General features: G+C 38.0%; 1 protein-coding gene across 3 annotated transcripts in view; it reads left to right on the top strand.

Moving 5' to 3' along the window:
- The window catches only part of ryr2a (ryanodine receptor 2a (cardiac)), a 94,942-nt gene that overhangs the window by 27,901 nt on the left and 51,914 nt on the right, over nt 1–15,127 (top strand). For 2 of the 3 annotated variants that reach the window (XM_029842004.1, XM_029842011.1), the window contains exons 25-44: nt 105–252; nt 345–448; nt 705–809; nt 891–1,065; nt 1,684–1,892; nt 1,982–2,158; nt 5,238–5,338; nt 5,717–5,828; nt 5,904–6,064; nt 6,139–6,298; nt 7,345–7,431; nt 8,010–8,141; nt 8,518–8,612; nt 8,989–9,164; nt 9,412–10,061; nt 11,162–11,362; nt 12,403–12,508; nt 12,578–12,721; nt 13,781–13,908; nt 14,811–14,956. In XM_029842004.1, the coding sequence (XP_029697864.1) occupies nt 105–252; nt 345–448; nt 705–809; nt 891–1,065; nt 1,684–1,892; nt 1,982–2,158; nt 5,238–5,338; nt 5,717–5,828; nt 5,904–6,064; nt 6,139–6,298; nt 7,345–7,431; nt 8,010–8,141; nt 8,518–8,612; nt 8,989–9,164; nt 9,412–10,061; nt 11,162–11,362; nt 12,403–12,508; nt 12,578–12,721; nt 13,781–13,908; nt 14,811–14,956 (3,317 nt within the window). The remainder of the gene's footprint in view (nt 1–104; nt 253–344; nt 449–704; nt 810–890; nt 1,066–1,683; nt 1,893–1,981; nt 2,159–5,237; nt 5,339–5,716; nt 5,829–5,903; nt 6,065–6,138; nt 6,299–7,344; nt 7,432–8,009; nt 8,142–8,517; nt 8,613–8,988; nt 9,165–9,411; nt 10,062–11,161; nt 11,363–12,402; nt 12,509–12,577; nt 12,722–13,780; nt 13,909–14,810; nt 14,957–15,127) is intronic. The other variant, XM_029842005.1, reaches the window with a different exon arrangement.

Below are 15,127 nucleotides of genomic sequence, written 5' to 3'. Positions count from 1 at the left end.
TGGTATTATATCACACATAGACACATATTCTGCAACAAATCTCAAACATCTTAATGGGAAAATGAGACTGAGAACCTAAAAGTGCTTTTTTTCTCTCTCCCCAGGATGTAAAGAACCGCAGAAATCCCCGTCTGGTCCCCTATATTTTGCTTGACGAGAGGACCAAAAAGTCCAACAAAGACAGTCTGAAAGAAGCCGTTAGGACTCTCCTAGGATATGGATACAATCTTGAGGCTCCTGACCATGACCACGGTATCATGATTGCCATCCTATGTATAAATATAGTTTCATTTTTAGAAAAGAACCAGATTGCTCATTCGTACCCTATATCTCCTGTCTTCCAGCACATCACTCAGGCCTCAGCAAGATGTCTGTTGAGCGGTTTCGCATTTTCAGAGCTGAAAAGACCTACTCTGTTAATGTGGGAAAGTGGTACTTTGAGCTGATGGTAAGAAAAATCAATTTTGGTTTTGATAAAATACAAGTTACTGCAAAGGCAGTTTCCAATTGCTTTGATTTTTGCCACTTTGGTTCACCTATGTCATGACCATGATGTACATCGTATGATTGACTCCATGATCACTAGTAGCAGCCCACATGGTTACCTTTTCACCATAGAGCAGTACTGTTCCACCCCTGTCACCTGTACACCTGCACAACCTGTTTGACATTTACTTAGATGAATATTACTGCATATTTTCCAGGTAGTAACAGCAGGGCAGATGAGGGTAGGCTGGGCCCGCCCAGGATGTCTCCCAGACCAAGATCTTGGATCAGATGACCAGGCCTTTGTTTTTGATGGTTTCAAGGTATTGTTCATGTTTTATGCAATCAATTGTGTTTCTGAAGAAGAAAGTTGTCTTTTTTTTTTATGGAACCCTTTTTTGCAGGTTCAACGCTGGCATCAGGGTAATGAACATTATGGACGAGTCTGGCAGGCTGGTGATGTGGTTGGATGCATGATAGATCTGAATGACCGCACGATGATGTTCACACTCAACGGAGAAGTGCTGCTGGATGACTTGGGTTCTGAGGTGGCCTTCAAGGACTTTGAAGTTAATGAAGGTCAGCCATATAAACTAGATCTATCATAATAAATATTCTATAACATAAAATAAATTATTAAATACTGCAGTGCATTATACATGTGTCATTATTCATTGTATTACATGATAATAACAATTAAAATAACTTTATTTACAGAGCAGGTAACAGATAAAACCAATAAATACAATAACTGCTAAAAATTACTCTACATCATAAATTATGATTCATATGGGACAGAGAACAAGTGGGTCTTTAGCTTTGGTTGACTGATTATTGTCCAGTGGAAGAAATTCCATAGTGGTTGTGCGAGGAAATCGAGTGTGGTGCTGGACACCGACAAATGTATATATACTTTGTCAATGCCAACACAGCTTTAAAATTATTTGTTCCTTTATATTCCAACAAGTTTTTACTTTCTAATTTTTTTTCTATTATTCCATTTGGGTTTTTTTATATAAGTTCCAGTCATCTGAATGTAAAATCAAAATAATTAATTCATTGATTTCCATTAACTCGTGCATTGTGTTTTTACCAAGCATCATAGGAGGAACATTTTTCGTTAACTTAAAGCATCAGTTAATTTTCCTGGTACTCCTGCCCATGTTTTACTGTTTGTCCTATCACTGTTTTTTTTAGGTTTCATTCCAGTCTGCAGTGTGGGTGTTTGCCAGGTGGCAAGGTTAAACCTTGGAAAAAATGTTAGCACGCTAAAGTATTTCACCATCTGTGGCCTTCAGGAGGGCTATGAACCATTTGCTGTCAACATGAACCGTGATGTGACAATGTGGATCAGCAAAAGGCTGCCTCAGTTTGTACCTATTCCTACAAATCATCAGCACATTCAGGTACAGTCAGGACTACATCCTACTTTTGGTAATGGCATAAAATTCTAACCTAAATAAATTTTACATTTCTTATTTTTTTATTGCTTTAGGTGACTAGAGTAGATGGAACAACAGAGAGCTGTCCATGCCTCAGAGTCACCCAGTGTTCTTTTGGCTCCCAGAACAGTGATATTGGCACCACCTTCTACAGACTAAGCATGCCTATAGAGTGTTCTGAATCCTTCTTCAGATCTCGATCTAATGAGACTCTCTTCTCATCAAAGAAGGTATTAGTACGAATATGATATTTGATGTATGAACACATTAAACAGATTCATCTTTTTTTCTTAGGATATACTTTCTGTTTCAGCGCATAAATTGGTAGAAAGATGCTTACTACATTTATTTGCTTTACAAAAATGATCAATATTGCTTTGAGAAGAGGAGATAGGGCAAAGGGGAGAAGACAAGTAGCATTTAGAAAAACTGAAATATTGAGAGAAGGAAAAAGAAAGAGAGAGAGAGGGAGCTCCTATACATAAATGTATTATTATTATTTTGTGGCAGGAAACGACACAAATGAAGTACATGTGAACAAAATGAAGTGTTTATACAAATGGGATAGAGAGAACCAGTAAGGCGGAGATGAGACTAAAGAGGAGACAAACGTTAGTGCAAGTTAGATGTCACGCCTCAACAGAATGCTCTTCACTAGAAATGATTACCGGTATATAAAAAAATACCCCTGCTAAAACAGACTAATTTCGAGAACACAGAAACCAAAGCAGCATTGGAACAATTCAAATAGTATGAAACCCAATGGTTTTAAATGAAACCTGGATTCTGAGGCTTTAATTCAATTAGTTTTTCTGTCTTTTTTAGTACTGTATTCCTTTAATACCACCTTCCACCTTTTAATAAAGACTTGTGGTTGGTAACATTAAATCAAATTGAATTTTAAGTAATCAGTGCTTTAAGTGGGCTGGTACGGACTATACTGGAGTGCTGTCATCTCAATTTCTGCCTCTGGTGCTCCGGGAATTTTGACATCGTACTGGGACTTCTCATGAACCCATTGTACACTTGTCCTGTTCCACTTCTCTCTTTACAATTCTGGCAGGCATGCATCTATGGCTATACTAAATTGCCCAGTGTACACTAGTACGCGGCACACACATGTCCCTCACACGACGTTCACTTCTAAGGTGGTCTCGGGAGTTGAATGTGCCAGAAAATCCATAAACAAGAAGACATCTTGCAGATGTTGAATGAGAATGTCAACGCGAGTCAAAACCAGGTTGATTTACTGCTTGATTTGAGTCAGATGGTTAGTGAACCTAGTTACAAATGTTGCCCTGGCTCCAAAAGGGCGACAAGAAAACCCGGACCGGTGACACTGAAGTTGACAGAAGAGGACAGACTGATGTTAATGCTAATTTTACAAGTGAAGTGCAATCAGCTAGTAGTAGCATTTCTGCTATCACAAAGGTAACTTCTGATTCACCTGTTGCCAGTGATGTCAACAATAACTCTACAGGACTAGAATGGCCAGACTGCTGGTCAAAGGACAAAATTAGGTAATTTTCATAACACAATGAGTGGCTTATATGTAAGGACAAAGCGCTCATGTCCAAGCTTTGTAGCAAAGTTAAACCATCAGCTACCCAAAAACATCAGGGACTGATGTTTAATCTCTACATTTGGAGCTGAGAAGGCAAAACAACTTCTGTCTGTGCATAAAAGGTTTAAAGAACACAGAGATTTTAAGTTGCACATAAAAGCAGCAGAGATGGAGGTTGCTTACCATGACGATAGAAATCAATCAATCAATCAATCAATCAATCAATCTTTATTTATATAGCGTTTGTTACAATCAAAATTGTTTCTAGGAGCTTTACAGAATCCCAGGGTCTGACCCCCAACAAGCAACAGTGGCAAGGAAAAACTCCCCTTTAACAGGACGAAACCTTGAGCAGGACCAGGCTCATGTAGGGATACCCTCCTGCTGATGGCCGGCTGGGTAGAGAGAGAGGAGAAGGGGGAGGACAGGCAGAGGAGAGAATAGGCAGAGATCATAGAAATACATTAATTATATTAATTATAATAAACTGCCGGTAGAGTTGAGTGGGTCAGCGGGGTCAGAGGTCAGTAGGTCAGGATACAACTATGAAACAAACACACGAGTATGTCATTTGAATTATTTACTTGTCACCTGCATAGCTTGCTTCTCCAATTTTCTGCACGTTTGGTCTCCATCTGAATGGTAGGTGCCCATTAGTTCCCTTGGACATCATTCTGTATGTCACTGAGGACTGTCCCCTTGAAGACCTCCTTAGGGCCGGTATCCAAGTGAACAGACTTAAATTGTATGGAAATTTCCAAACATATTTCTTTTTAAAAACCAGCACCAGTTTCTAGTTTTTAAACATATCACTCAGTTGTACGTTGGTACTGACCACCCATTGCCTAATTTACCTGCTTACAGTTGAATAAGGGGAATACCGGCACTTATTTTTGTTTCACTTAAAGCACTGGTTTTAATGTATACCTAACTGAAATATAACTTCATTATAATTTACTGCTCATACACTTATCAAGCAAAACGTGAGCATCTGTCTGATACAATGTGAGATTCAGGTCTGGGTAATTTGGAGACCAATGTCAAACCATTCCTGAACCAATTTTGCTTCAGCGCATGACACATTATCCTGCTGAAGGAGCCCACAGCTGTCCCTTTTATGATATATAATTTGCATGAAAGGATGTACATGGTCTGGGGACTATGTTTAGGAAGGTGGTATGAGTACCATCTACATGGATAGGACCCAAGGTTTTCCTTGCCCAAAGCATCGGAATGCCTTTGCTTGCTTGCATTTTGCCACATCTCATCCTGATGCTATCTATTACCAGGGTACATCAAGCACAAAGACTGGGCCATCCATGTGATGTAAAAAATGTAAAAGACAATGTGATTGATCAGACCCAGCAACCAGGCTTATTCCATTGCTTCTTGATCCAGGTTTCAAGCTAGGCAACCTGACTGGTCTGTGGCTATACAGCCGTATAAGCAACAAATTATTGGACCATCTTGGCGATCGTTTTTCTCCTCATGTTCATCAATAATCCTTAGGCTGTCTGTTTTATCCTGTTTTAAACACATTGACTTTGGGGACAATATGTTAATTTTTGTCCACATATATCCCAGACTGCTGGCATATTGGTTCCTAAATATATTTCAGTTGCCTTGATTAGATGAGAAAATTAGTGTTTTTCAGTTCACCTGTAAGTGGTCATAATGTTAGGCCCAGTCAGTGTGGAATAAGGGCTCTGATCATAGGTATGAGTTGATTGTTCAATATTCTGCAGGATTTAGATGACTTTGAAACAGTGTCTGACTTTGAGATCTTGAGCGAATTCAACAACCACAAAGACTATAACCAGGAGAAGCCCCCCAAGTCAAAGCAGAGGTAAACCATACATTTCTACATCCCCGTTCAACTGTGTACAGTCAGCTCTTTCTTTATCTAATCACTGAAACAGTCCGTCTTTGTTTCATCCTTACACCTCAGTGGATTTGAAATAAAATATTGATGTGGCCAAACAGACCTTGAGAATAAAATTCACAAAAAACTGAATAATACCATTTAGGAATTATATTCTTAATGTTATAGTATTTCTGTTTTCAGCGTTAAACTTACACAGAAAATAAGGCAAATAATATATCTGATGCTTAGTAATGGTCTCAATTTTTCAGTAAAATCTGCTGTGTTGTGTTTTGATCTGCCTATCCCACTTTCTTCTTCTGGTTTAGGCTTTTGCTCATTATTTTCCATCTGATCTTCTAGGTTATTACTAAAGAGAAACAGGCCAGAAAACAGCTGCTCACCATCTTCTGTGTCGGACGAGATGTTGACTAAAGAAAGGGAGGAATATGACTGCTTTGCACATTACTCTACAGTAAGATATTTTACATTTTTCAACTTCAGTTGACAAGTATCAACTGTTGTTAGTAACCTGTTGTTTTCTGTGCAGTATTTCTATTCAGTGCGAGTCTTCCCTGGACAGGAGCCAAACAATGTTTGGGTGGGCTGGGTAACACCTGACTTTCATCAGTACAACCCAGATTTTGATTTGAACAATGTTCGAACTGTCACTGTTACCCTTGGAGATGAAAAGGGGAAAGTTCACAAGAGGTGTGTTTCTATAATTGTATGTATATGATGAAGGTTTCAGGTTGTGATTTTGGGTTCATTTATCTTTTCCCCAGTATAAAGTGTAGCAACTGTTACATGGTGTGGGCTGGAGAGAGCTGCAGTCCTAATGAGGGGAGGAACAACAATGGCTTGGAAATAGGCTGTCTAATTGATACAACTAATGGACTGCTGACCTTTACAGCCAATGGCAAAGAACTTAGTACTCACTACCAGGTATTCATTTAATGTTTTAACAAACATTGTTCCATCTTCATTAACATTTTATCCTACCCAACCAACTCCTTAATCTGTATATTGATTTTTGGAACCATGTTTCAAAATATTATATATATATAATATATATATATCAGATGTTTACTTACTATTGGGCTTAATGTTAAAGAACAAAAGATGTATTAGCATTAAGCTGCATTCACGCTAAATGGGTAAGGTGATCACTTACAGTATATTTTTATAAACTTATCTGCACTTTAGGTAAAGTCCCAAGGAGAGATTTTCGAGTTAGAAACTGCTAAAAAACGCTTAAAAAATCTAGAAATGCATAAAAATATCTCTAATCAACCGAAACAAATCAAATGGCCAGTTATGCTAATGTTTGGCTAAACTGCATCTGCATCTGCTGCAGTATCAAATGTTTTCAGTGTGTCGCTGTAGGTAACCACTGGCATTTTGCCTTCTGTCATCGGCCATTCAACTCTGAATATGGTAATTCTCTATATACATTTACAAATGTATATGGCTCATTCCCTGTCAATAATTATTAAAGGTAATTCTCTTAAGCTTCAAATTATAAAGCCAGGTAAATATGTATATTTGTAGACTTGATTCTATTATTTTTATTACACATTTAAAACATTTTTTTCACACCATCACTTATTCCCATTTTGCCTTCTAGGAGCTGCTATAGCCTAGAGTCTGTAGATATGGTGTGTGCAACCTAAGGATATGTGGCCTGTTATTAATGGTGTCATACAGATGCGCAAGAGGAAAGTTGTTGAGCCTGTATTTCAAACTCACGTATTCCATGCCAGGGAACCGCCAATGGTTACAGTGTCATTGTTGGTAATCTAGCCGTTGTGGATGTGAATACATAATTCCCCTCCTTCTGTCTGTGGTCCCGTCATGCCAATGCGCTATGCCTTTTCTTGCTCGACAGCCATGTCTGGAATAAGTGGTGAAGCTAGTCTTCCGAGAGTAGCAGAATAACCGATTGACTGTGATGTTTCTGAAGAGATAAAAACGTTTCTTTCTGTCCACAGGTGGAACCCAATACTAAGTTGTTCCCTGCTGTTTTTGCCAGGGCCACAAGCCCCAATGTTTTCCAGTTTGAATTGGGCCATGTTAAGGTGGGGACACACAAATGCCTAACTAGTATCAGTTAATATAGCTGTATCACTGTTTCTGCTGTCATCATGATGTGAATTATAAACACAGTAAATTCAGTGTCAAGCCTTGCCATAACACACAAAAAAGAGATCAATAGGATTCAGTCTGACATTTGACAATTTTACAATGATTTTACAATGATCTCAAGGCCCACTGCCCTAGATCATGATGGTAGATTAATGCTACCACCCAGTCCTGTACCCCGGCAGGGTTAGGGTTAATGTCATCAATAATATGACGTCAAAGTGTTTTGTGGGTTACGTGGCCTTGTATCTACATTAATATTATCTCTTCTAAGTGCCAAAGAAGTCAGATAGAGACTCTTAATTTGTACGACCAGGAGGTTAAATAGAGATGAACTGGACCTGATGAGAGCACTTAATTACACACTTATGATGCCGAATATATTAAAGTTTGATGACCAACCAATACAAAATGGCGGCATTATACGAAAACATTATTCATTATATATATTTTAATGTACCTTATTGAATACACTTTTTTTAAGGTCTTGTCTTGTTTTTGGAAATGTTTTCAGAATGCAATGCCTCTGTCAGCTGGTCTGTTTAAGAGTGAGAGGAAGAACACAGTTGCTCAGTGTCCCCCACGGCTTCATGTCCAGTGCCTGACCTCTGCTATATGGAGTCGTGTACCTAACTGCTTTCCCAAGGTATAATATAAGTATAGATGCAATTATATTCAAGTCCAGGAACAGCTGTAAAAAACATATGTGATTGGCAAGCTGGTGGCTAAGAACAACTTTGGCTAAACACCTGCATATCCAAGATCATTTAACAATAAGTGCATGTACATTTACACAAAGAAACTAAATTGCTGCAGAAGTTTAATTACATTTAACTTGTTCATCACTGCTGTTCATGGCTGCAACCTCATTTGTTAAATTCTTTATCGATTGTTCTTGTGTGAAATGTCAACTGGTGTGGCCCAAGAACAACAAATTAAAACAGTGAAACATTCAAAAATGTCAGCAATCATTGTTTCTAATATGTTAACAAAATGCCTTTTATTTATATTTTATTAATTAGGTGACCGTGTACAGAGTGAGTGAAAGACACGGCTGGCTGGTGAAGTGTAATGAACCGTTACAATTCATGTCCTTGCACATACCTGAGGAAAACAGGTAGCTAAGACTAACATGACTTCTATAACTACTACTACTAATTATGACCCAGTCAGACTCAGATATTTTCTATAGAATATGCTGTAAGATTTTTAGAAAGATAACTAAATAATAGAGACAAATATAAACAATAAAATCCACAATAAACAGTAAAATATAAAGAAACATTATTTTTGCACAGCCTCAGTAGCAGTGTTTAATTGCACAGGCGTATGGTGATATTAATATACCCTAATATATAATAATAATATTGTTGCACAGTTATTGGTATTTCAATGAGTGGGATTATAATTATATACATTAACACATTTGTGCCTGTTATACCCCCTGCTGTCTGGTTTCATACACTATGTTTATCTTTCTGTATGCTGTCAAGGTCGGTGGACATACTGGAGCTCTCAGAGCAGAGTGATCTTTTAAAGTTTTATTACCACACACTGAAACTGTACTCATCACTCTGTGCTCTGGGAAATAACCGGGTTGCTCATGCCCTCTGTTCCCACATAGATGAGTCACAGCTTCTCTATGCCATAGAGAACAAGCATATGCCAGGTACCACTGAGCCTTATTCTACACAGTGCACTTACTATGTATATTAGCTCAAGCTCTCTCACGGGCCATGTGTGTGTAATTTTTTAACTGCACGCGTAGAACCCTTTGGATTTATTTGGTTTTTAAAATATATTTGGTTTTTTACAATATATTTTCACGCATTGTAATTGTGTTTGATAGTCACACAATATGATCCATTTCTATAAAAAAAATTGATCATATATGTGTCCTAATTTTTGTCTTGAAGGTTTGCTTCGGACAGGCTACTACGACTTGCTCATTGACATACACCTGAACAGCTATACCACAGCTCGCCTAATGATGAACAATGAGTATATTGTGCCCATGACAGAGGAAACCATGAGCATAACTATGTTTCCAGATGAAACAAAGAAACACGGCCTGCCTGGCATTGGACTCAGCACGTCATTGAGACCCAGAATGCACTTCTCTTCGCCTAGTTTTATCTGTGGGCAATGGCTTTGTGGTCACAGCAAGGACAAGCCAGGGTTGGAAGAGAGTTTCCAATATAGCCCTGAATTCCCCTTAGATATTCTGAAAACCAAAACCATTGAGATGTTAACTGAAGCTGTACAGGAAGGAAACATGCATGTACGGGATCCTGTAGGCGGCAGCACTGAGTTACTCTTTGTCCCTCTTATCAAGCTGTTACACACCATGCTGATCATGGGAGTTTTCGAGAATAGAGATCTGAAGAACATCCTTATACTGATAGAGCCATCTGTATTCTGTGAAAATGGGGATGAAGAAAAAGGCCACAATGAAGCAGATCGGATGAAGGACATCAAAAATGAAGGAAGAGACAATAATTCAGGGAGAAGTGTGCCCAAACAAGGACTGTTACAGATGAAGCTACCAGAACCTGTAAAACTCCAGGTAATGCAAATGCTTTTTTTTTTCTTTTTACTCTTTGTAGATTGTTTGTACATGATATTTTATATTTTAACAATTGGGCATTTCAGGGACAGTGAATATAAAAGGACCATACATACCTGTTAAAATGCCAGGTTTTTGTGATTTAAATAAATGAGACATTAAGATAAATCTTTTTATAACCTTTAATGTGACCTACAACATGAGATCATTTAGGGGGAAAAGACCAATAAAATGGTTTGGTTGCATAGATTTGCACACCCTCTTAAATGGCTGAGAAGTGCAATACAAAATGACATTCGTGAAAGACTCGAACAAAGTCTTTGACTTCTTGACCGCTTTACCCCTTTTGGAGTCACAGGGCGGGTGCATATATGGGTGAAGTCAGGGCCCACTCCCGGATGAGTTCAGTACTCCTGTTCATCACAGGTCCCTATGTAAGCATTTGTGGGTTTGGTACCTATCTCAAGGGTACCTCGGCCAGTCACTTTCAAACTCGTGTTAAATAGCAGTTAGAACACACACCTGCCATCATTTAACTGAATCTGATTAATCCCAAATACAATTCAGATGTTCTCAGTTTCCTTAGTTCCATCTTACTGGAAAAGCCCCAGGTCTGTTTACTTTAGGATTCTGATTATGAATGATATCCTGATTATGATCATATTAAGGATACTGTCTTTACAGGAACACAGAGAAAACTGGTTATCAATATCTCTGTTTAGATGATAAATAAATCTCTGTTTCTGACAATTGCATCTTATTCAGGCCTTTGTGATGTTTACTTTTTACAACACAAATCACAAGAATTTTAAGATCTGCCAAAATGAGACTATTGTTGTACTGTTAGCACTTTAAAAATATTTAAAGAATGTATTTTCATGTTCCAACAATTAATGTAAATATCATTAGCCCCTTTAGAATTAATATGCAATGATTTTATTTACAAGCATTAGAACACTTCTTCACAGAAACATTCAGAATGTCCTTAAAGCATACTTTTTCTTAAATCATACTGACTCTTTCTTCCTAATTTGCAGTCAACTCAAAGTAAAAAAAATAACATCAATCATCAATCAATAATATATTTTACAATGTTACAGATATGCCATATACTGCAGCACCTGTGTGACTGTCAAGTGCGCCATCGCATTGAAGCATTGGTTGCCTTCTCTGATGGCTTTGTGGCTCGCCTCCAAGATAACCAGCGACTGCGCTACAATGAGGTCATGCTGGCCCTCAACATGTCAGCAGCCCTCACTGCCAAGAAAACCAAAGAGTTCCGCTCTCCTCCACAGGAACAGGTGGGAACAACACCGAATAGTCCGCCAAATGCAGTAATGTAGATAATTGTAGATAAATGATTTCTTAATTCATGCAAATGACTATTAAAGTGCAACATCATTTGGGGTTTTATAATTGTAACTAAACAACATAAACAAATTGAGTTGTGACATCAAACATAACACTCTACTGATTCTAATGAATGTACTAAAATAAAGTCACTTTTTGAAGGCTAAGAAATATATTAATAATATAAGATAGAACATTATTTATCTCTAGATAAATAAAGTACTGTATACTGACAAGAACATAACATAAGGTTTTTACCATCTTAACAATATAGCCAGAGTCCACCTGTTTCTCCGGTCAGCATGTCCAACTCTCCAGTCTTCCCAAAAACAACTTTTTAAATCTTTAAGTCACTACACGAGTTTTAAAAACTACATTGCCTCCCTTTGTGCTTTAAGATTGATTTTAATTCTTCCACTACTTTTTAAATGACTTGTGCCTTCCTACTTATCCGGTTTACTTTTATCTTATCAACCCTCATGGACCCTCAGGTTCTAGGGTGCTGGCCTTTTAGTGATACCACAAGTGTGTTCTAAAACGCAAGGGGGGGTGGTATTTAGTTATTATGGCCCCTGACTTTGGAACAGCCTCCCAGAGAACCTCAAGGCCTCAGAGACTGTTAATGGTGGCACTCAAGGTTCACCTTTTTAATTTTTTAACTGACTTGTTTATCTCTCTGCACAGTTTATTCAGAGCAAAAATCAGTTAGCAATCACATTTGTAGTAAAGCCCTTTGATGAACACCTCATTTATCTCTAGAGTACTGCAGTACTTCCACCACTCTTCTCTTCAGGACTGGCATGCCCTAATTTCAAGCCATAATCCAAAACCAGTAATAAGAAAGCAGTAAGAATAAAGTTAAATTTAAGGATATACTTTATATTCCATTAAAATCTTGCAACCACAAACAAATTCATAAACACTGAGAACACTGTATTGGCCCTAATTGCCAGACTTATAGTACGTAATAACACACCATTTGTTTGTGCAGATTAATATGCTTCTGAACTTCAAGGATGACATTTGTGGGTGCCCCTGTCCTGATTCCCTCCAAGAACAGCTGCTGGATTTTCATGTGGACCTGATGAGACATTGTGGTAATTTATAACTGAGATAAAGCACCGATGCATGGTATGCACTTTGGACTTATTTTTCTATTCTATCAGGTGTAGAGTTAGATGAAGGTAGAGGGACAGACTGTGACAGTGATTTCACTATCCGAGGCCGACTCATGTCATTGGTAGAGAAAGTGGCTTATGTGAAGAATAAGATTGAAAACCGGCCAAAGCAGAAAAAGGACAGAAAAGCCAGTGAGTTTTCTACAACCACTGTTCTATATCCATGCTGTTGTGTGTGTGTGTGTGTGTGTGTGTGTGTGTGTGCTTGTGTGTGAGTGTTTTCGTGTGTGCTTGTGTGTGAGTGTGTTCGTGTGTGTGTGTGTGTCTGTCTGCCTGCCTGCATGTCTGTCTGTCTGTCTGTCTGCCTGCCTGCCTGCTCGACTGTCTGTCTCTCTGTGTGAGTTGTTGAGAGCATATTTTTATTGTTTTCATATCAGCATAAGAAAAATATGAAAAAAACAAAAAGTAAGAGGTTCTGAAACTTTCTTACTGTAATGACATGTACACCAATCAGGAATAACATTATATACAGCTGCCTAATATTGTCTTAATCCCATTCTTTGCTGAAAAAACAGCACAGATGCATTTTTGGCACTGACTTCACCAGATCCCTGAAGGTGGGCCATGGTCTTTGGCAACGAGGTGTTAGCGGCAGATCATTTCTGACTTATGAGTTTGTTTCTGCTGAATAATATTCCATAGCTTTTGGAAAACATTATTTTCATGAAAGCATGCAAAGGTCACCTTGACAAGTGTCAATGTGGCAGGAACTGGTTTCCAAGTAGAACCTTATCCAAAACATCACACTCCACCAGATCACCATGTTGCCCTAGCGATTTCCCACCCATACTCCCTTAAACCACATGGGTTTAGAACCACACCATGTTCAGCCATTGCTCTCTGGTCCAGTTGTTGTTGGATTAGATCAACTGGGCCAGCCTTTGCTCCTCATGTGTAATGAGTCTTGACTTATGGAACCTGTTGCCAGGTCACCACTGTTCCTTCCTTGGACCACTTTTGATCAATGAAGACCATTTCACAAGAGCTACAGTTTGAAGATGGTCTTGGTCTTGCTCAAATCTTTACACTTACACTAAATGTGTTGCCTCATATACTGTATCTAAGATGCTATTCACCCCACCTGTCAGTGGTTGTAATCTTATTACTGATTGGTGTATATGTATATGCATTTGTGTGTGTGTACATACAAAATTGTCTTTATAGCCATTTCCATCTCTGTCTATCCCCCAGGTACATTACAGCAACTCATTTCAGATACTGTTGTCCGCTGGGCTCAAGAATCAGTTATTGAGGATCCAGAGCTTGTTAGAGCTATGTTTATCCTGCTGCATCACCAGTATGATGGCATCAGAGAAGTGGTCAGTCTCCACAAATGATGCATATTTTATCAGTGAAGGGGTAGAATTTTATTTTTAAAAATTAAGTAATTAAAATTGGAAATTTTTCCAAGAGAATATTTTTTCACCCTGGAATGACAAACCTGTGTGCAAAACAACACACGGTGGGTATAAAAAGTCGAGACATCGCTGTTAAAATACCAGGTTTTTGTCATTTTGAAATGACACCTGGAAAAACCCTTTAAACTTTTTCCAACTTTTATGTGACATAAGACCAGAATGATTAAATTGAAAACCAAACAAATCTTTTTGGCGTATAAATCTAAATGAATAAATTATAAAAACATTAAAAACAAAAGAATAAGGGTTCACAAACGTGCACTATATCTTTTAACGCAATACAGTATGGCTGTGTTAATGTAACCAATGACAGTTAAAGTACACATTTCAGTACACATCTTCCATTACTTAATCAAATAAAGTTCTTAGTCCCATCATACAGCAGTAGCCATGGGCAGCACATAACTTTGAAAGAATCAGAGGGAACTTTCTATTAAAGGAAACAGAAGAAGGTACAGAACATCGGAAGGATCTAAATATGCTACAATAAAATATTAGCTTAAGGATGTACATTTATGCAAACAGGTTATTGGAAGTAGTTTTAGTTGATTTTTATACTCTCAAATCACAATAACAAGAACAGACTCCAACATTGCTTAATTGCTAATTCAGATGTTAATAAATTCTGAACAACATAAAACAATACAAACAGATGCTTAGTTGTCTTTTTTTTCCTTCCTTACCTCTTAATTGTGATACGTTACGGAACTTCTGTGATGAGCTTTAGATAATTCTCTCATCAAATGAATCATTACTTCTTTTTATTTTGTCATAATTGAGATTTCTTGACCTTTCTTGGGTAGATGCGGGCTCTTCCTAAGACGTACACTATAAACTCAGTATCAATTGAGGACACCATCAATTTGCTGGCTGCTCTAGGTCAGATCAGGGCTCTATTGAGTGTCCGTATGGGAAAAGAAGAGGAGAAACTGATGATCAGAGGTCTTGGGTGAGGATACTAGCTGACTACTGAAACTACAATTTTTGGTTTGTTTTATTTTAGTAAGAGGACATTGTGTCTCAGAATAAATTTAAATTAAATTTGCATATAACAATTTGTACTTCAGAGAAAATATTTTAACAGCTGTGCTCTAGCTTTCAAGACCGAAACTTTAAACTG

This window comes from Takifugu rubripes, chromosome 1 (genome assembly GCF_901000725.2).
Source record: "Takifugu rubripes chromosome 1, fTakRub1.2, whole genome shotgun sequence".
NCBI classification, from domain to species: domain Eukaryota; kingdom Metazoa; phylum Chordata; class Actinopteri; order Tetraodontiformes; family Tetraodontidae; genus Takifugu; species Takifugu rubripes.
This window is presented reverse-complemented; position numbering and strand designations above follow the sequence as displayed.